The sequence below is a fragment of the Lissotriton helveticus genome, chromosome 5_1 (assembly GCF_964261635.1).
Source record: "Lissotriton helveticus chromosome 5_1, aLisHel1.1, whole genome shotgun sequence".
Classification (NCBI taxonomy): domain Eukaryota; kingdom Metazoa; phylum Chordata; class Amphibia; order Caudata; family Salamandridae; genus Lissotriton; species Lissotriton helveticus.
The window spans coordinates 1,532,355,063-1,532,377,360 of NC_136065.1; the positions used below are offsets into that span (position 1 = coordinate 1,532,355,063).

The window sequence follows — 22,298 nt, forward strand, 5'->3', positions numbered from 1 at the left end:
CGATGATGTATTTCTTGATTACAGAAGATATGTGAAATTATTGAAAAATAAGTTGATGTGTTTGAAAAAATGGAGGCCAAACAATTGTGACATGATGTATACGACATAGGGAGTGGATACACTCATGGCCATATAGATCAGACAGATGGGAACAAGGTTACAAGCGAGATTCCAGACACAGCAATACAGCTTTTGGATTTTAATTGTACATATTATTTTTATTTGGCCTTTTTTGAAATAATAAAACACTTATGTTTGCATTATGATTTTGCTTGTAGCCCTGAAGTGGTTAATCGGAACGAAACGCACGGACAGTTTTTTGTTATAATATGGACTCTTCCATCGTAACTCTAACTGTTCTGTGAACCTTGAGCAATTAACCCAATCAAAAGAGAGCGTGCTTAGATCTATAAGTTTATATCCTAGCTTCGGCTGATAGCAGCAGCTGGGGCAAGAGACAATTCACTCAATTGAATTTTATAAAGTGCTCTGTCTTTGACTGTATTAGACTGCTGTATAACCTTCTGATTCGAGGCAGCATAGCAAATATGTGGTTTGTTCTTCGACGTTATGTGGAGAAACTCCCAAGAGGCAGTAACAGTATTTGAAAAGGACTGGATCATCCCTCCTCTATTTTTAGAGTATTGAATTTGTATAGAGTGAACTTAGCTAGGGAGCAGGGGTGCGCTGTACATAAATAGACTTAAGACAATTCAATAATGTGACCATCAAATGCAGTTCTAAACATTTTCCTTGTGCAGTTTTATTACTATTCACATTTATTTTAGGTATCTGAGTATTTAAGTGTTTTCCCCAGGATCACACGATATTTGGTCACTTGCTGAAATGTCCAAGTGCTAAAGTAGGCAGCTTAGCCGCAACAAGACTTCTACTGTACATGCACACCAGCTCCACATTTATGTTGTGGAGCAAGACCCAACAAACCATCATTATTGTTTTTTTGAGGAGAAAATCTTTCAGTTAGACTCGTTACTTCACGTCCGATCCCTTTCAATCAACTTTTTTACTTTTATTACTTCTTGTGCTTCCACATCAATTAGATGCAGTCAGTACGGAGCTGTCTTGAATTAGCATGTGCATTGATTTGGGCTATTTATTGTCAGAGTTGTTGACATGTTACTTTTTGCCGCTCTTTGCCACCCACCTCACCACGAAGTGCCCCATAAGGAAGAAGCTGAGGGGTTTAAACAACTGGTTTTGTTCAAAGTAGCCAAGCATGTGTTAATATCCACGGTAGATGTATAGTCGGGTATTTTGACTAGATTTACCACGTGATATCAACTAAATGTTTATTTTTTTTAATCATTTAAGTCCATTGGTAAATATCACCATCTGCTGCACATCGCTTTGGTTTTGCTAACTCATGATTTTCTTGTTTTGTTTGTGTTAGCCCACAAGGACAGCAGGTGGATATTAAGAAGTCGAGCTACAAGAAGGTGAGAAATTGTTAAATCTTTGCCGGGGGCTAAATGGCGGGTAGTGCAAATATCTCATTGTTGAAATTCTGAGACATCTTGCCCCTGCACTTTGCACATATCTCACCATTGTCTTGTGCAGGTATTTCACCAGTATGTTGTGCTGATATCTCACCATTGCGTTGTCCTTATATCTCACTATTGCGTTGTCCTGATAGCTCGTCGTTATTGTGCTCAAATGTCATTATATTTGCTTTGCCCAGACATCATGCCATTGTGTTGTCAATATATTTTACGCTTGCCATTGCACTGACCAAATATCTTGACATTGTGCTGCTGAGATGTCTTTGCATTTATTTGCCCAGATGTTGTCTCATTGCATTGCTCAGATATCTTTCCAATGGAAGGCCCTGCTCTGTATCTTGTGATGGAGGTTACTCGCTATATATTTGAACATTTATTTTTCTGTGGTTGCATAGGTCCAGTAGGTCACCACAATTGAGGTGGACAGTTGTGACATCCTAGTAGTCTATGCATGTCCTTAGCTCGCACTTTTTATAAGGCTGACAGTTTGTGTACCTTTAAATATATTGACACTTGTTATTTACAGTGCTTACAAGTAGCCGGACGGCAGTATTCAGGCCAAGGAAAATAAGATATTATTAAATTATATTATTTTATTGTGTGCATTGTGGGAAGAACTACAGCAATGGGTTTTCGTCTGATTATGGTTCAGTTTGATGCTTTTCTATAATCGGCCTACCTTTGATCAAACACAAGTGCTAATGTGTTGCCTTTCCATGGTTTCTACAGCTCTCAAAGTTCCTGCATTGTATGCAACAGAGAAAGGTCCTGCAGGTGAAGGAACTGACCAAAGGAGTAGAGAGCATTGTGGACATCGACTGGAAGCATTATGAGTAAGTCATCATAAGACGGACGTTGCTTATCAGAGTGCCTTTACTTTCAACTTTGAAATGTCGTGGGCCTGTGCATCATCACACTGGCCTTAGGATAGTTCTGGAGCTGAGGTCCATCACCACCCATCTTTGCACCATCCACTCCCATTTTTGGGAGAGGATGGAGCTAGGCTACAATTATTTTCAACTAGGGGATAACATGGAGCCAGGGCTCCAGTACCTACTTCTTTAGGACTGCATGGGAAAATGCTCCCTCACCTCCCATCACTGGGACCACAGGAAGGTAAGGTTCCCTCAATTTCCACTTGCCTCTTTTGCATAATGCAGAGACTTGTGTCCAGCACAATCAGTATTCCAGATAGCATTAAGGTTCAACTCCATCATCTTTAATATTTGTACTGCTTTTTCTGTACTCCATCACCTTACACATGTTTGATAGTGAAGGCATGTGGCCATTCCAAGGAACCTCATCAGTCTTAGCGTAAATGCCAGAAATTACTTCGACATCCATAATTAAAATTCTAACCTGTCAATCTCATGTCTTGTTTAAGTATCAGATCATTTGTGGTGCCAGATATGGAGTCTGCGGCTGTTGAAACTTCGGAAAGCAAAGAAGGCAGTGGGGATCCCACATTTCAGCCTCCGGATATTATACCCCTGTATGGCATATCAGGAAGGGTGGCGCCACTCTTCAAGGAGTCTGGACACAGGTACGGTATGGAAAACTATCTATCTGTGAATCTAAACAGCTCATGTCGGTCATAAATTATGATTTTCGTTAGCGGGGACTAATACATACAAGGTTCAGTGTTGCATAGAAGCACCCTGGAGGAAGGCCTTGTCTTTAGGTCAACTTGTAATAGTTTGTATTTAGAACTATGTATGCTACATGTGCACCATCTTCTGGATTTAAGTACGAGTCCAACACTCGAGCTTCACATCCAAGGACATATTTCAGGATGGATAGATTAAAGATTCAGATGCAAAGATCAATTTCAAGATGGCTAACAGTAGAGCTGCATACCCAGTGATAAAATACAGTCTTTCGTTGCCCAAGAGTTGTGCTTTTGTTGAATACCTAATTTTTGGAGGAGGGAAAACATATGTAGTACTCTTCTAAGTAACACACATACATCACTGCCTGACGCTGGCGGTATCCACAATAAGTGCGTCAATGTCTGCTATCAAGTAAAGGTGGTACAAAAGGGGGTGTTGTTTTTGTATCAAGTAGAGGTGGGCAGGTCTCAGGTGAAATGTGGAACTTTTGTCATAGGCTGTTTGCCCTGTATGGCTAAAGGAAGTAGTGCACTGTCATTCTAATGCTATCGGAGCTCAAAGACATGACTGACCCTCCACAGTGCACCAGATTTTCAGATACAGCAGCCTGTCATAAATTGCTTTGAAATCACCTTTCGTTCAGGTTGAGCAGGGCTTAACTGAGCTGTTAACAAACCTATTGCTCTTGTTTCTTTAAGGAAAGGAGACTATCTCTTAGCCAGCGACGTCCGAAGCATTGTCATCAGCTATGTCAAGAACAATGAGCTTGTTGATGAAGTCAATAGAAAGTAAGTGGCTGTAACTTTAAATGTGTGAAAGGTGGGTCTAACTTTTTTCCCCATAGTGTGTATTTTTCAAAACAATCTCTCTCTGCTCTTTCTTGCCATGGCACAGTTAGAGATTTATCCTAGACATCATTCTGACTTCTTGTTTGGGCTGCAGAAAGCTGCTGTTGTCCTCTTGTAGCATGCATTTCTAGTCGATGGGATAAGGGAAAGCTTACTTTAAATCTACCTACTGTTCATACATCATGCCAGCCAATACTGCAGATGTTCTATTCAAAAATTCAAAAATGAAAAGGGGTTAAAGCTTTACTGCATACTTTGTTCACTAGATGCCAGACGGGATCAGGCTCATATTCGAATGTTATGACATGAACAAGCTTCTTCACATCATTAGTCTGGCTCCAATTTTGAAGCTAACACAAGATGGGGAGAGAATGTCATTTCGATAACTGCATGTCACTGTGAACTCCAGCCGAAGGTGGTCACAATGGTTCTTTCTGTAATGCCAATCCGCCTTTGTCTTCTTGAGGTTCATCTGCACCTCTTTTTAGAGACGTATAGATCAAATGACATCCTACAGTCATGACAGCACACAGGCTTGTCTTCACATGAGGACTATGCAGCATCATTTTGAGGATAGCTGCACTCTGACAGTCTACTTACGGGGCACAAAGTTTGCAGTTCCAGGCTCTGTATTTGAATGTCTTCATTGGTGGAGCCCAGAGTCTGACATGCTGGTGGAGGATCAATTTAATGGCCTGATTCCGACTGTCATACTGATCCCAGATTCCTTATGCAAGCAGTGGGTAGCAGGGTGTTGGGTTCCATCCTGTGCTGCATGCGTCATTGCTAGGGCCACTGAATTTCCAGCCTTTGCCATATAATCCATCATCTGCTGCATAATTTGAAGATTTAAACAAATACATTGTTTCTAGCTCAGATGGATCAGATGTTAATAGAAATGTGGGGATATGTGTTCAAGCACAGTGGAAGGCCCAGTGCAAAGGTTAACTGATCATCTTTCAGTTTAATATTTCTGTATTTGTTTCTTAAACTGGTACTAATGATGTGAAATCTTTGCCCAGACAGAATCACCATGTATAAAACTCACAAAACACTGAAGTAATACTATCAGAAAATGTACCGCATAATTTCTGTTTTCGTGACACATAATTTAGTCAACCCTACTGCATAATTTAGTGGTTCCCTGGCACATAATTCCAGTGGCCCTGGTCATAGCTGGTCAGATTTAGGACTGCCCCCTAGAGCTGAACATTCTGCTGGTTACGTTCTTCCTTACAGGGAAGAGATGTGAAAGCAGATTTCTTCAGCAAACTGCAGCTCCACATTAGTGGGAGATCAGTCAAGGCCTTCCAATGTTTGTCTTCGAGAGCTGATGCTCTTTGAAGGGATATTTTCAACACAAAACAGAACACTCATTGTCTGGAGTTTGCATTCCATCTGGGGTGGCAAAAATCCCTAGGAGATGCTGGTTTGTTGACTCATCTGAAGTTAAAAATCATGTAGCTTCTGGCTAATTCTGATATTTTGGCCTCACGTTTTATGGTTCGAAGAAGTGTTTCTCCTGGCAAAGGGCATCTTTTTGGTTGCTTGCCCAGATTCCGGATCTTTAAATTCATCAAGGCATTCTTGATTTTTCAACCCTCCATTTTTAGGTCTCGGCCTGACATAAGCAACGCATGCACTGCTCTCGTCATACGAGGCTTCTTGGAATCAATACGATTCCAGAAGCTATGTCCCAGCTCCGCCTTCAGTTTTGATTTGTGCGCGTCGTTTGGTGTCACAAATTATGCAAAAGGCATTGCAATGATTGTACCGAAGGCATGTCAATCCCTCCTTGTTGCCACCCTGTCTCATTTTAGCCTCGCCCAGCGGTATTGGATCTCTCACTGGCGGCATGATACTGTCTCCTTCGTTAACTGGGTCGCACTCTTTCTTTTTCATTGTGAGCGCGTGCCACTGACTGACAGCCACTGACTGACAGCCACTGACTGACAGCCACTGACTGACAGCCACTGACTGACAGCCACTGACTGACAGCCACTGACTGACAGCCACTGACTGACAGCCACTGACTGACTGACACTGACTGACTGACACTGACTGACTGACATTGACTGACTGACGAGAAAAGACACCAAACAGCCTCGCAGCCCACAAAGACGCCATCCGCAAACACCAGGTCTGCCAAGAGGACCTCCTTCAAAGACCGCCTCGACAACAACGCACACAGCATCAAGGAGCTCTTCAACATCGTAAAGGAACTCTCCAACCCCAGCTCCATCACCAACGACATTCCGCCATCGCAAGCCCTGTGCAACTCCCTCGCGACCTTCCTCCACCGCAAGATCGCTGACATCCACGACAGCTTCAACGCCCAGACAGCCCCAACAGACATCGACGCTCCAGACACCCCGCACACCATCAACCACGACCCCCTGCCAGCCTGGGCCAACGTGAACATAGATGACACCATCAAGACCATGAGCACAATTCACTCCGGCTCCCCGTCAGACCCACTCCCGCACCACATCTTCAACAAAGCCAGCAGCTCCATCTCACCCCACCTGCGCAACGTCATCAATCTCTCCTTCGAGACCGCGACCTGCCCAGAGAACTGGAAACACGTCGAGATCAACACCCTACTCAAAAAACCCAAGGTGGACCTGAGAGACCTCAAGAACTTCCGGCCCATCTCCCTGCTTCCGTTCCCAGCCAAGGTCATCGAGAAGATCGTCAACAGAGAACTAACCTGATACCTCGAAGAAAACAGCATCCTGGACCCATCCCAGTCAGGGTTCCGCAGCAACCACAGCACCGAGACTGCCTTCATCGCCGCCACCAACGACATCAGGACCCTGCTGGACAACGGTGAGACCGCGGCCCTCATCCTCCTGGACCTCTCTACCGCCTTCGACACCGTCTGCCACTGCACACTATGCACATGCCTCCACGACGCAGGGATCCGAGACAAGGCCCTGGTATGTACCACCTCCTTCCTCTTCGGCAGAACCCAGAGCATCCGCCTCCCCTCATTCCGATCCGAAGCCTCCAAGATCATCTGCGGCGTACCCCAGGGATCATCCCTCAGCCCGACACTGTTCAACATCTACATGGCCCCGCTCACACAAGTCGCCCGACAGCACGACCTCGACATAATCCCCTACGCCGACGACACTCAACTGATCCTCTCCCTCACGAAGGACCCGCTCACCGTCAAATCCAACCTCCACGAAGGAATGAAGGCCGTCGCCGACTGGATGAAGATCAGCCGACTGAAACTGAACACGGACAAGATGGAGGTCCTCATCCTTGGCTCCAACCCTTCAGCCTGGGACGACTCCTGGTGGCCTACGGCACTGGGAGCAGCCCCGACACCCACCTGGGAATCATCCTCGACTCAACACTCTCCATGACCAAGCAAGTCAACGCAGTCTCCTCCTCCTGCTTCAACACCCTCTGCATGCTCCGCAAGACCTACAGGTGGATCCCGACAGATACAAGAAGAACAGTCACCCAGGCCCTCGTCAGTAGCAGACTCGACTATGGAAACGCCCTCTATGCGGGAGCCCCGGCCAAGCTCATCAAACGACTGCAACGCATTCAAAACGCCTCTGCACGCCTGATCCTCGACGTACCTCGCCACAGCCACATCCCCCCCCACCTGAGAAACCTACACTAGCTCCCCATCAACAAGAGGATTTCCTTCAAGCTCCTCATCCAAGCAGACAAGGCACTCCACAAGACCGGCCCAGCCTACATCAACAGACGACTCTTCTTCTACATCCCCAACTGCCAGCTGCGTTCCGCCGACCTCGCCCTCGCCAACGTCCCTCGCATCCGAAGAACAACCATCGGCGGCAGATCCTTCTCCCACCTCGCTGCCAAGACCTGGAACACTCTCCCACTGAGCCTACGACAGACCCAAGACCTGCTCACCTTCAGGAGGCTACTCAAAACCTGGCTGTTCGACCAGTAGCCCCCTCCCCCTTTTTTCCCCGAGCGCCTTGAGACCCTCATGGGTAAGTAGTGCTCTCTACAAATTCTTGATTAATTGATTCACTGACACTGACTGACACTGCCTGACTCTGACTGACACTGCCTGACTCTGACTGACACTGCCTGACTCTGACTGACACTGCCTGACTCTGACTGACACTGCCTGACACTGACTGACTGACACTGACTGACTGACTGACTGACACTGGCAGACACTGGCAGACACTGACTGACACTGACTGACTGACTGACTAACTGACATTGACTGACTGACTGACACTGACTGACTGACTGACTGACTGACTGACTGACACTGACTGACTGACACTGACTGACTGACACTGACTTTGACTGACTGACTGACATTGACTGACTGACATTGACTGACTGACTGACACTGGCAGACACTGGCTGACACTGACTGACTGACTGACTAACTGACACTGACTGACTGACACTGACTGTCTGACTGACACTGACTGACACTGACTGACTGACACTGACTGACTGACTGACTGACACTGACTGACTGACTGACTGACACTGACTGACTGACATTGACTGACTGACATTGACTGACTGACTGACACTGACTGACTGACACTGACTGACACTGACTGACTAACTGACATTGACTGACTGACTGACACTGACTGACTGACACTGACTGACACTACTGATTGACACTGACTGAGTGACACTGACTGACTCTGACTGACTGACTGACACTACTGATTGACACTGACTGACTGACACTGCCGGACTGGCACAACTGATTGACACTGACTGACTCTGACTGACTGACACTACTGATTGACACTGACTGACTGACACTGACACTGCCTGACTGACACTACTGATTGACACTGACTGACACTGTCTGACTGACACTGACTGATTGATACTGACTGACTGACACTGAGACTGACTGACTGACACTGACTGACTGACACTGACAATGACTGACTAACACTGACTGACTGACACTGACTAACACTGATTCACATCGCCCTCAATGCTCACCCCTACACGGAGGTGCCAGCCATTCCATTTCTCAGAGGTGCAGGGCGCTCATGGTATACAGGGGGAGTGCCACATATGTACACAATCGTTCAAGGTACTCCAGAAAATGGAAGTAGAGGTGGGCTTTACAGGGCGATCATTTTACACAACGAAGAGGACACACATGAACCCAGAGGTACAAGCCCTGTTCACTGTACATGGAGGTGCAGGTTGTTCCCCAAAAAATAAACAGACATTCACTGTGCTTTAAGATGCAGTCACTCACTGCACGCAGACATAGGCGCACAAATAAGAGCCACGGGCACACACGCAACACAGACCCTTGGTGTACATAAAATAAATGCAGGCACATACTGGGTGCATTCACTCACTGTGCACAGATGTACTCAAATCAAACTTGTACAAAGCGGCTCTTACAGTGCACATAGATACGGACTCTAGGAGCACGTGCACTCAGAGCCTCCCCCTTTACACAGGGGTACAGAATTCTGCTGTACACTGACAAACCCTGTATACACAGTCAAAGCACCGCCAGTTCACAGGAGATACAAGCACACGCCGTATTCAAACATCCTCCCTTGGCCTTCTCTTACCCCCGGTTCCTTCCGCTTCCGCCCGAGACTGTGCCCATCCTTCTTGTCTGCTGAAATGCAATATTTCTCTCCATATGTTCCCATACCTGGCGTGTCACACAGTTTGGTGCTTATTTTCCCTTCATATTAAAGAATAGTAGATGTTGCAGCACCTCGGCAAATGTGCTGCATAGCTAAATACATATAAGGTCCCAAAGGCGAGACCAATTGCATTGCAAATGCTTCTTTTCTTTGCAGCTAGCTGAAACACTAGCTTAGCAGAATATAACATTGCTATTGTACAAGTGGCAAGGAGGGAATCGACTAGGAAACAATTCCCAAGCTGCAAGAGTTTTGTCTCTGAGCGTTGAGCAAGTTCTTTGGATTATATTTTGACCAGTATTTCCATTTTGGCCTCAACTGGGATTTAGCTGGATTTCTGAGCACATCACTGATGGGCTATTGCAGCATATTTTAATATTTCTTCTGAAACATTTCCTTAGAAACTGAAGTGATGCATCATTTCATCAATCTCTCTTTATCCTTTTTAAATCCCATTTTGGTCTTACTGTTCCGTACTTCATTTGTGTTAATTTCCTCCTAACTTGGAATGCCTGGTGCATGGGCAATCTCCAGGCGTTTCTAATGAAGAGCATTACTTGCCTTCTTTTATGCAAAATTTAATTTGAACAGAGACGTTTTCCTCCAAGTCCTCCATACCATATCACATTTTCCAGTCTAAATTTCTTGCGCACTCTTAAGTAAGGAACAATTACCTTCGTGGTGAGACATGTAGGAATTTAGTAAACTGGTAGGTGACTAACCAATTCACGGGCACAGTTCACACATGTTGATGTATGCTAGTCCACAAGTGCGCTACACTTCTTATAGTGGAAATGTTCTTTTAGAATCGTTTTTTGGGTTCTTGATGGGGCCCTTCATTTCTAACCTGTTATGAATGAGGGAGAACCATGGATAACAGTATCAAAAAGGTAATTTTTCCTATTGGTTTTAGAGTAAAAAAAAAAACACAAAAAAACCTGTTTAAAATATAAAGAAAACCTGCACATAAGATTGACTCCTTGCTGTCTAATGAACGACTGCAAAATTCTGGATTTCATCCCGAAACACAAATACATTCCAGAGCTGTCACACACACAATTTGGAACACATTCACGACCACATTATAAACCCCAGAAGCTTACAACAATTGATTTATTGAAGATTATTGACTGTTGTCGCAATTACCCTGTTACAGGAACATCCTAAGGGACACCCACACACTGCCACTGAATCTTGATCTCCTAGGGGCCCACTCACCTAGTTGCCTGTTGAGCACCCTTTCATATTCACTCAGTGTTAGAAAGTGTATGGGTCTACTGGCCCAGCAGTGCCATTGTAAACCACTGTCCTTTTGAAAAGCATAAGAGTATAGAGGGAAAGATGTACTAGGAAAGGTTTTTAAAAAAAAATTGTTTATTGATTTTCATGAAAAAGTACAAATTAAAGTCAAACTGTAAACAATAACTGAGACCAATACATTTCTGCATTCAATATCTATGTGTAAACATTTCATGAATAGTCTTCTTAGACAATATCGCGAGGGTAGCTTGTGCTCACCTACTTCCATGCATGAATCAATAGACATTCCTTGAATTACAGTATCTCATCCATATCGATGGTACGTATATAGTCCGTTAAGAATCACCAGTAATCTTTCTGTCTAGATCGGGCCGGCAGTTCCTCTTCATATGTCAATAATCGATCTCTACAATAAGACATATCTTGAAACCATTGGATCACCTTCGGGGCTTTTGTGCTACCCCAACACTGAGCAATTTGACGTTTTGCTAACAATAAGGATATGGCACAGAACTTATGTTTTTCTGCTTTCACATTTATCAGTAGACCCAGCAAGCAGATTTTTACCGTGCATGCGATTTCGGTTCCTACCATGGTTGTGAGTTTAGTGGTCACTTCCTCCCAGAATGTCTGCACCTTAACACAGTTCCAAGCCAAATGAAGAAAATCAGCCCCATCCACCCCACACCTTTTGCATGTTGCCTCCTTCTTGTAGCCCATATTTTTGTAGTTTAACCGGCGTGTAATATGTTTGGTGGATATATTTGAAATGTATGATGCGCAAGTTGCCATTAGGCGTGAGCAGTGTTACTAATGCACATGTCGTTTGCCATTCCTTCTCGGTTAGTGGGTCATCAAGCCGTGCATCCCATCTCGACTTGGCTTTATCAGTAGTATACGGGATTTCTGCCTGCGCCACTGAGTAGAGCCTTGATACCAGATGTGAGGTGTTGGAAGTCGTCAATATGAGTTGGAGTGTGTCTAAGCTGGCTGTTTCAGCTGGGTAATCCGGATATAGCTTTTGTATTGCTCTCTGCAGCCTGTAATATGTGAATCGGAACATTAAGGTTTGGTTTTGAATGTATGTCAAGTTCCGTCCTTGTCTAAATTGTCCCTCATGAAATAGGTCTCCCATCTTGTCGAATCCTTCCTGTCGCAGCAAATCCATACCCACAGTCTCCCCAGTTACTGAGAGCTCTGGGTGAAAGTGTAGAGGCAGGGCCGGTGCATATAACGGTACTTTATGTGCTAATTGTCCCAAACTTTGCCATGCCCTTGCCGTGGTATCAATAGTGTTTATGTCTTCTGCGTGCAAGGGTGGCTGTTTATGTGTTATTATGGCTGTCAGTGGAACCGGCATTGCATCCCCCGCCTCCACCGCAGTATGTGTGAGATAAGGTATTTTATGGTACCAATAGGCAGCATATTGCGCTTGGGCGCACAAGTAATATAATAGGAAGTCTGGCACACAGAACCCTCCTCTTCCATAGGGTAGCGTTAATGTTCTGAGCTCTATGCATGCCTGCTTGCCCGCCCAAATCAGTTTTAGTACCAATGATTTTATGTTTTTAAAAACTGCACTTGGGGGAGGGATGGGAATGTTATTAAATAGGTAGAGAAATTTGGGTAGGATATTCATTTTTACGTTGGCAATGCGGTCTGCAAGTGAGAGCGGCAGTTGTATCCAACGTTTAATTTTGTTCTCTAGAGCAGAGATAACTCTCCCATAATTTGTGCGGATGACCACTTCGGGATTTCTATGGTACCATACTCCCAGATACCTGATAGGATCGGTTTGCCAGTCTAAAGGGAATTCAGTTTCATGTGGTGTAGTTGTGTTTGTTAGGGGGATAATTGATAACTTGGTCCAATTTATGGTGAGGCCAGAATGTCTACCAAATTTTATGTATTCCCTCAACAGAGGTGCCAAATTTTGTTCGGGATCACGGACATATAAGAGCATATCATCTGCGTATAATGATATGTGCAGAGGTCTGGAAGGGAATTGCAATGCCGACTGCTTGTGTTTCTGTCGGACCAGACAGGCCAGCGGTTCCAAGGCCAACGCGTATAATAAAGGCGAAAGAGGGCATCCTTGCCGCATCCCTCTCTCAATGATAAACGTGTCTGATATATACCCATTTATCCTGACCATGGCCATCGGTTTCGTGTATAATAAGGACACCCACTGTATGAACATCGGGGGGAAGCCCATTCTCTGCAGTATCGTTAGTATATATCGCCATTCTATGGAATAAAAGGCCTTGGCGGCATCTAACATAACCACCACTGCCTTAGTAGAGGGTATTAAATAGTGAGAGAGGGCGAATAGGGTTCTAGTGTTATGGGAAGTGGCTCTGGTGGGTATAAAACCTGCTAGATCCGGAAGAACCAGATTCGTCATCAATGGTTGCAACCGGACTGCCAGGATCTTCGCTAATATCTTAGAGTCTACATTTATCAGCGATAAAGGCCTAAATGATTCGCAAATCTCTGGGTCCTTAGTTGGTTTCAAGAGGGCTATTATTACTGCTTCTCTAAGTGTTGGGGGCAGTTCTGATTGATCAAATGCATTTCCATACATAGCCACCAGGTGGGGGGCCAGCATATCCACATATTTTTTGTAAAATTCGCAGGTAAACCCATCTGGGCCAGAGGCTTTCCTATTCGGTAATGACTGTATCACCTCTGTCACTTCTTCTACAGTTATTGGCAGCGACAGATATTCCGTTTGATTATCCGACAGCCATGCAATGGCCACATCTTCCAGATAGTTCAGGACTTCTGAGGGAGGTGCCGTGGATTGTGACTAGTACAATGCGCTATAATTATTCACAAAGCATTGCAATATGCCCTCCGTGTGCGTCATTAGAGTGCCCTCCTCCGCTTTTACCTGTAATATTCCTTCACATATCTTAGCCGCTAGTATTCTGCCTGGCCTGCCCCCTTCACCAAAGTTCCTAGCTATGTGTCTTTTAGTAATATACTTTAGTTCATCCTCTAGATAGGTTTGGTGTTCAGTGTGTATTTGTCGCAAATCCCCCAGTAGTGCTGGATCGTGTGTGTGTTCATAGTCCGTCTGTAGCTCATTCTTGCAAGTCTCACACCTCTTGATCTGTTGTCTTATGTCCCGTAATATTCCTACCGATGTACCTATACATACTCCTCGTATAGTTGCTTTAATGCCTCCCATAAAATACCCGGGTCTTCCACTGTCGCCTCATTTAATTGAAAATAATCTCTTATCGCCTTGTGTATAGTGTCAGCGTAGACTGTGTCTGTGAGTGCCATAGCATTGAACCTCCACTTGAAGGGTGGTGGGATATAATGTGGTATCTGGAGCGTCAGTAGAATCGGGTTATGATCTGAGAGGACTTTAGGTAGAGTACGTAATTCCCTCGTCCATAATAAGGTGTTATCTGCCCCTAGCCAGTAATCAGTACGGGACCAACTTTGATGAACCACGTTCATATGTGTTGCTCCTGTCGCATCTGGGTATCTCTGCCTCCCTAAATCTCTCCGAGGTATATCTGCCATTATATCTAAGACTTTCGCTGTAGCCTTCTTGTGTGGTTCTGTTGAGTTTGCAGATCGATCTATTTGATCTACCAGTGCTATATTGAAGTCCCCTCCCCACAAGATTTGTGTATCTCGTAGTGCGTGCATGTGATTCCACAGTTTCTGAAAGAATTCAGGTGTGTACACGTTGGGTCCATATATGTTAGCTAGCGTGATCTTCTGTCCCCTTAACATCCCTGTGATTATGACGTACCTCCCATTGGGATCCAATTTCACCTCGCTCGTTTTGAAATTTGTTCCCTTCCGTAATAGCGTTATGATCCCTCTTTAATATGATGAGTAGTTAGATGCGTGGGTGGATTCCGCCCATTTTGTACCGATAGTTTTATGCGTGTTAGGTGCAATATGGGCTTCCTGTAGGAATGCTATATCTATTCCCCACCTATTCAAACATGCAAATATCTGTCTAATTTTCTTCGGGTTCGTAAAGCCCCGTACGCTCCATGTGATGGGGTTTAAGCTCGTGTTTCCGGCAGTTTTTACTGTCTGAGCCATTCAAAGTTTTGTAACATTATCATAACAGTTCTTTTGTAAGAGTGTCTAATCACTTTTCTTACATAACCCCATGGTAGCTTAGTACCCTTTACTCGCTCCTGCCATACAACATGAATTTCAGCAATGCATTTGAAATGCTTTGGTCTATTAACTAGAATAAAACCCCTCCCCCATCCATCCCCACCCACTTCAGCAACCCAACCCAATCCTGCCGAAGCCGCATCCCCCATTTAACATCCGTTGGTAACATAACTTGTATGGGGATCACCCATTTGGAGGTCCACCGAGGGTACATTACACCACCCAACTTAATGGATGGGGGCAGATCTTCACTGTAATATATAGACATACTCTTTTGGAATTTTTCAGTGCATTACTTTACAACAATAGTATCTGTGTTTGAACGTCATAGCAATATCTCACAATACTACCTCTCCATTTCTCTATGCAACAGCTGGAAATAAACAACATCGCCGACTGCATTATCTTAACCACGAGTTCCTGAAAACATATCAGTAATATGTTCAGAGTTATCACATAGCATCTAGCATTATTATTAGTTCAACATCAGTGTGTGACCCTTCATTTGTACCACATTTTAAACCGGTTCTTCACCCTGAGTCTTCATGTGTGTCACTTTTAGCCCATGCCAGGCGCAATTAACAACCTCTGTGAAGGGTGTTGCTCAGTTCCATCACGCTATCACTGCGTTGCTCACTCATCGTTTAGTCTGTGTGAATCTGTACCTCTGAGGTCTCTACATAGTGTCTCAGGCATACTTGCAGATCAGGCTGTTCAGTCTAGAGTATTACTTAGGCCTTGGTATTGGCCATACACTCACCAATGTCTCCGCCAACGTCCTCTGCATAGTATTACCCAGGGGAAGCGTATCCCAGCCTCTCACACAAATTCTGCCCTTACGGCCGTCGTTTCTCACAGTTTCCAGTATAGTACCACCCCTTCAGTCCGAGTCTTGTTGCTGTTCTCTTCTTTCCTCGGTTTTGTTCTGCTTTGACATTTTCTTTATAAAGTCTTGAGCGGCCTTAGGACTGGAGAGAATTGTCGATTTCCCCTCCCATGTTACCTTCGGACGGGCAGGATAGAGCATGGCATAGCTTATCTGCATTGTTCGCAATTTTGCTTTTGCCGCTGTGAACTCCCTTCGCGCTTGTTGAACGGCGATAGTGTGATCTGGATAGAACTCTAACTTGTTGCCTTGATGAGTAATTGGTCCTTTCTCACGTGCAAGTCGTAGAATATTATCCCGGTCCCTATAGTTCAATACGCGAGCCACAATTGGCCGCGGTGCAGCACCCGGCGGCGGTTTCGGTGCAAGTGAGCGATGCGTCCTTTCGACGATAAAGATTGATGATAGTCCTTCCGCTCCAAATATGTCTGTACATAGCTGGTCAATGTAAGCTTCCATGCGTCCAGTATTTGCTGATTCCGGCAGCCCTGCTAATCTTATGTTTTTACGCCGGGAGCGAGCCTCCAACTCCTCTGCTTTGGCCTTTATTACGTCGAGGACTTTTTCCATGTCATGACACTTGCTAATTGTTGCTTGTGCCTCGTCCTCGACCGCCGAAATGCGCGTTTCGGCCGTTTCCAGCCGCTCCCCATGTTTGTCCATTTTTGCTGCCATGTTGTCCATTCGACATGTTAAGTGATCTAGTTTTCCGTTGATGTCTTGCAGATTTGATTGTATGGCTCTTAGGATGGATTCCATATTGCTTTCTGCCGGCCTTTCTGAAGATGGCTCGCCTGCTCCGCAGATCCTTTTGGCACCTTTTTAGCCTCAAACGTTATCTTGGGTTGTTGTCTGTCCAGATGCACCATCATTGATTTTTACGTGGCCTTATCTATCTGGAATTATCGTTACGATATTTCACTTTTCGCTATTTAAGCTAATGTCGCATCTATTGATGCTCCCTCACAGTACCCTTGCACAGTTGGGAAGGCGGGTTATATCGTTGCAATGGCCCGATAGGCGTCTCCTATGCAGAGTGTGGGATTGAACGTATCCGGCTATGGTGTAGTTGTAGTCTGTCTTGCTCACCTAACGGCGTCAAGTTTTCCCCACCGGCATTCGTTTCTCTTCGTGATGTATTCAGCAATCGTGACTTCTGAGGCAAGGAAAATGGCGTCCACCTCTACAGAGTCCCCTTCAGCGCTATTGGTTGGGTGTTGTAGGTGGCTTGTTCCCCATGTCCCCGAGTCTCCGTCATCAACCACATCTAGTGCCCCCTTTCATCGGTTCGCAGGTCCAGAGCTGTGCTGGTCAGTGCGTTGTGTGTTCACCACCATTACCCGACAGAATTGGTTAGCATGCAATTCGTCTCTTTAGTGATATCGCTGTCAATATCCTCATTTGTGCAGGTGTGTTAGTCGTCTGCTAATGATTCTTCTCAAACTGTATTCTGCTGGTCCCTTTCATGAACACCTCAGATTTTGCGTCCCGTCGCTGCCATTTCGTGATCCTAGCCTTTCCCGTTTTCAAGTGCAGCAGTTTTGTTAATCACGCGCGCACATCCCCGCTCATTAGCTCGATTAAGCAGTTTCTGCACAGGCGTTGCCTCGCCACTTGCCATGCATTATTCGGGAGCCTAGGAGTTTTAGGACTTCGGTGCATCCCGCAATTACAGTCGGCTTTGTGCTTAGTACATGGGCGCCGCCATTTTGATTCTCATTGCCTTCAAAGTCCGTCACCCAGCGCTTTGTCTCGCAGCGCAATTAAGCCTTACCGCCTCCTTTCCGGACACCAGGCAGTTCTCCAAGTTCCACTTTCCCCGTGAGGAGTTAGTCATGTGCAGCAGTTGTTACGCATCAGGACAGCAGCCGCTTACTCCGGGCATTTCATTTCCGACGGCCGCCATCTTACCCTCCGGTCGCCTCCGGCTGCTGCCTCTGGTTTCTCCGGGATTGACGGACCGTCAGTGGTCTGAGGGATTTCGTTTTACTCCCGGCATCTTCCCATTGCACTTTTTGTGTGCGGTACCTTAAAGTTCGGTCATTTGGCACCTGAAATCCCGCATTGTTGGTGTCTGCCCGGCGGAGCTGTCACATCATACAGCCATTCCGCTGTGCGCCCCCTAGCGCCACCACTAGGAAAGGTTTGATTTGGAAGCACTGCTCTTTTCAAATAATCTCCATATGCCTAAGTAATTTGATTTGATTGTTGAGATTTCTGCCCTGTTTGTTATTGAATTCAGCACTGTTTACATCACATCTTCATTTCCTCCACTAGAATTCTACACACCACCTGTAGAATTGTGTTAGTCTTTTCGTGGAACTGCACATTCTAGTAAGGAGATTCCACATGTTATCACCGTCTGATGTTGAAGTCTTGATTCTCAAGGCACTCTACTCGAAGTGGGTTTATTTTTTGCAAAACTTTGTTATGCCATAGGTGGCCATTCATTTATGAGGAAGAAAGTACCTCAATGAACCAAATCTGGATACTGAAAGTTTTTGAATACGCACTTTAGATATGGACTGGTCCATGTGACACAAGAGTTCTTACTGATGGTCTGGTGCTTTGGGAGGCTGGTGCTGTAAGGCTGGGAGAGATATAATTGCATGTCATGAGTACCGGTACGTTTGCAATATGTGCCCCCATAGCAGATTGGACTTAATGATTTAATGAATTATGGATGAGCCCTTTTCTCTTGCATGTCTCTGTCTGACTGTATTGCTATTATTGAATATCCATTTATTAATGAATTTCCATTTCCATTTTTATTTTTTTAAATCATTTGTTTATTGCTTGTTTCATCTTCTTTTTTTCCTGATGCTGAATTCTGTAGAATTTGCCTTTATTTGATGCTGTTTTGATACATGTATTTTGCTTCTGTTTCACCTTTTGTTCCTTGCATAAAAAAAAATAGACTGCTGAACTAATTTTTCTGACCTTAATTATCTGTCCTCCTAGCCTGGTGATAGTGGACCCCATCCTCTGCGACTGCCTGCTGGAGCGCTCAGAGTACCAGGAAGTGGCAAAGCTGAAATGGGATGACCTTATTACCAGGTAAGCCAACTCTGGTTTTGGAAGGTTATGTGACTTAGTGAATAAGTTGCAGGTTGTTGAGCAGGGTTGTACCACGGTACAACGCTGGTAAATACATTGCATGCATTTGCCTCGCATTTCTTAGCACACATGTTTTTACCGCAATTATGCATTTACATTGCATGCCAATACCATGCATTGTTTTTAGATTTAAAAACAATGTATTTGTGGTGGTAGACCCCCCCACCCTGCCAACTTACCTTAAATACGTGGAATTGGCATGTGTTGTAAATGCATATTTGTGGTAAAAATATGTGTGCTAAAAAATGCGAGGCAAAGGCATGTAATGTATTTACCTCGTTGTAAAGGCCGTTTCCCGTTGAGCAGTAGATCTGTTTTTTCTTTTCTTTCAAGTTTATTAGATTACTGTCAAAGCGAATATCTTACTTGGTAAAGGTAAACTTGTGTTTGAGTTCTAAACCCTTCTACTCCACTTCACCTTCATGTGTGATTCTGATCAAATCTATTTAACACTGTTCAGTTCCCATATATGCCAACAGTGGGAGCACTTAAAAATAAGAGTGTTAAAATTATATGTGTACCTAATATGGTGGAATGCAGGGTCCGTACAGCTATATTTCACTTCATGTTGGTATCAGACACAAATTAGCGCCAGTCGAAAAACAGTGGAAGATTGAATTAGGCCTGCTGGGATTTGAGCCTAAATATTACACCTGATCTCTGCAGTGGATATATTAATCCACTCGGTTATTTTGCCATGCACGTCATGCAGATAAAAAAACAATTCCAGAAGAAAACTAAAAATATATTACCTTTTTTGGTCGAGCCTATCGCTTGCAAAAGACATATTATGGATGTACCAAGTACATTGACAGGCTTGCAGCCTGCTCATTTATTACTATTGGTTAGCTTCACTGTCACTCTCATTTGTCTGCTTTTTATTCGATGACTTGCCTTGTTCATCCTGTGTCTGTCCCTCTCTGGAGCATTGACAATTTACTTGTGTCCTTCCACTGCTTTTATTTAGGGAACCACATTTAATTTGTCTTAAGCTCACAAAGGGAGTGCATGTGTTTCCAACTGTCTCCTAGTGTACTTCTCTCCCCCATTGCCTTTCTCTGACCTCCACCCGTGCCCTCCGTGTTGCTTCCCCAACTTGCGTCCTCCGCTTTGTTCCCCCACCCATGCCCCCTATGTTGCTTCTCCCACCCATGCCTCTGTGTTGCTTCCCTCACCTGTTTTTGCACTTTGTTTCTACTTATTTACTGATCCAATGTGGATTGGTAAATAAAAAGGAAAGGAAAAAAGGGTCCTGCACCATTTTGCATGTATAAAAAAAGGCGGAAACCCAGTAACCCTGAGACCGGGTGATTAAGTAATAAAGAACAACAGTGGTCCCTCAAAGGAGAAGTGGGAACCTCTACTTTCTGGGGAAGAGTACTTTTGACCATCAAGAGAAGGGGAAGTGTGAACCTCTACTTTCTGGGGGAGAGTAATTTTGATCATCAAGAGGTTGGTTCCATTTCTCAGTAAAACAGCTTTATTTCATTCTTTAACAATAGAAAAAAATCATTGATTCAATTCGAAAAAAAGGTGATCCCAAATGACGCAGTGCAAGTGAAATAAGTGAGTGTGAAGTGCGCTGGTGCTATACAAAGTATATACATGAAATAGTGACTGATCCAGGATGCAAAAGCGGTTGATACACAATCTGACACAAAGTGAAATGCTCCAGAATCATATAAAAAAACAGTACACTGCCTTGTCAACATTTCGGCCCTAAGCATACAATTTAGGTAGGGTCAATCAGGACATAGGTTTGGGAAGCACCTAAGGAGGAGAAAATATCTATCAGTGGGTCTGTTTCACATTGGACACAGTTTTGAATTTATATGTGGTACTGTTGAGAGGGCCAACTAACCTGCCCAATGTGTAGGATGAATGCTGGGATCTTTCGAGGGGACCTGGCGCATGGGTCTGCTCAGGGGCACCAATCTGTACTGAAAGAAAATACAGTTATGCCCTGCGTGTATGTGTCAATATATTCGAGCGGTTGAAAATGAATCACTGGTCTGGCTGAGTCACTTATGTTATGTGGTCTGCGATTAGAACACGTGTGCAACAGTGTGGGATTCTCACAATGATTGCTTGATGCAGAGTTGATCATTACTAGAATTGAAAAACACACCCCAAAAACGTAAACTATGAAGAAGGCCTACTGTTTACGTTTTTGGGGTGTGTTTTTGATCCAACTGTCAAGTGACCGACTGATTCAGCGCATCGTTTTGAGGCAACCACATGTCACAGGTTGCCTGACCCCATTGTCTCTTGTTAGTGAGTTCACTTACATGTTTCTTACCATCACATACCACTCTCAGTGAGGCGTCATCATTACATATTCTCTTACACCCTCTATCCATTAGAGTAACCCAATCGTCGAGGGCTATCCATTGCATATTGTATGGCTTCATCTGAGATCTCACACTGTTACACACGTGTTCTCACTGTATTGTTTTTTTACCACAGATTGGGCTCTATTCCCAGCAACCCCCGAGCTGACCCATGCACCAGTACCCCTCCGAAAGGTCTGAGTAGTTTGTATAGTACCAACGCACGTCACACTCACTTATTTTACTTGCACTGTACTGTTGTGCAGTTTGGGATCACCTTCTTATTTTCAAATTGACTTAAGTACAAAATATCAATGATTTTTTTCTATTGTGAAAGAAATTGAAATACAACTATCTAATTGAGAAATTGAACCAATCTTTTGATGGTCAAAATTATTCTCTCCAAGGAAATAGAGGTTCACACTTCCCCCTTGAGAGACTTTTCTTTATTGCGTCATTTTGCAGGCATGCAAATGTGTAGTGTGAGGCGAGACCTATTGGCTTTGTCAATGCTTTGTATGTCGTATCGTTTCTCTTTCAAACCTTTGAATACCCTGCCATCTAGTGGCAAGGCTGCAAAATGCTTCTCAATGTAGTTACATTCAGAGCTTCCCATAGCAAGCACTATCTTACACGCATGATCACGAGAGACCGGCCTTCTTCCATTGCCTAGAGGTGACGAGTGGTTGAAATTCAATGTACGTGTAGATACTTACTGTCCCAGAGTACCAGTGTGCTACCGAGAAGTTCCGATCCATCTTCCCTTGGATTTTCTTCCTGCTCTCCCCTCTTGTTCTTCCTTGGGCGCGCTGCAACAGCTGAACCTAGAGGCAAGTTCAGAGTATCTCAAGGAGTTAACATATGCTGAGCGGCACACTGTCTGTACGTCTCGCTCATGGAATAACTATGCCACACGTA

General features: G+C 44.5%; 1 protein-coding gene across 2 annotated transcripts in view; it reads left to right on the forward strand.

The window, feature by feature from the left end:
- Positions 1-22,298, forward strand: part of EIF2D (eukaryotic translation initiation factor 2D) — a 260,577-nt gene that overhangs the window by 197,265 nt on the left and 41,014 nt on the right. For both annotated transcript variants that reach the window (XM_078644570.1, XM_078644569.1), the window contains 5 exons: positions 1,412-1,457; positions 2,250-2,353; positions 2,905-3,063; positions 3,829-3,918; positions 18,895-18,990. In XM_078644570.1, coding sequence (XP_078500696.1) covers positions 1,412-1,457; positions 2,250-2,353; positions 2,905-3,063; positions 3,829-3,918; positions 18,895-18,990 — 495 coding nt within the window. The remainder of the gene's footprint in view (positions 1-1,411; positions 1,458-2,249; positions 2,354-2,904; positions 3,064-3,828; positions 3,919-18,894; positions 18,991-22,298) is intronic.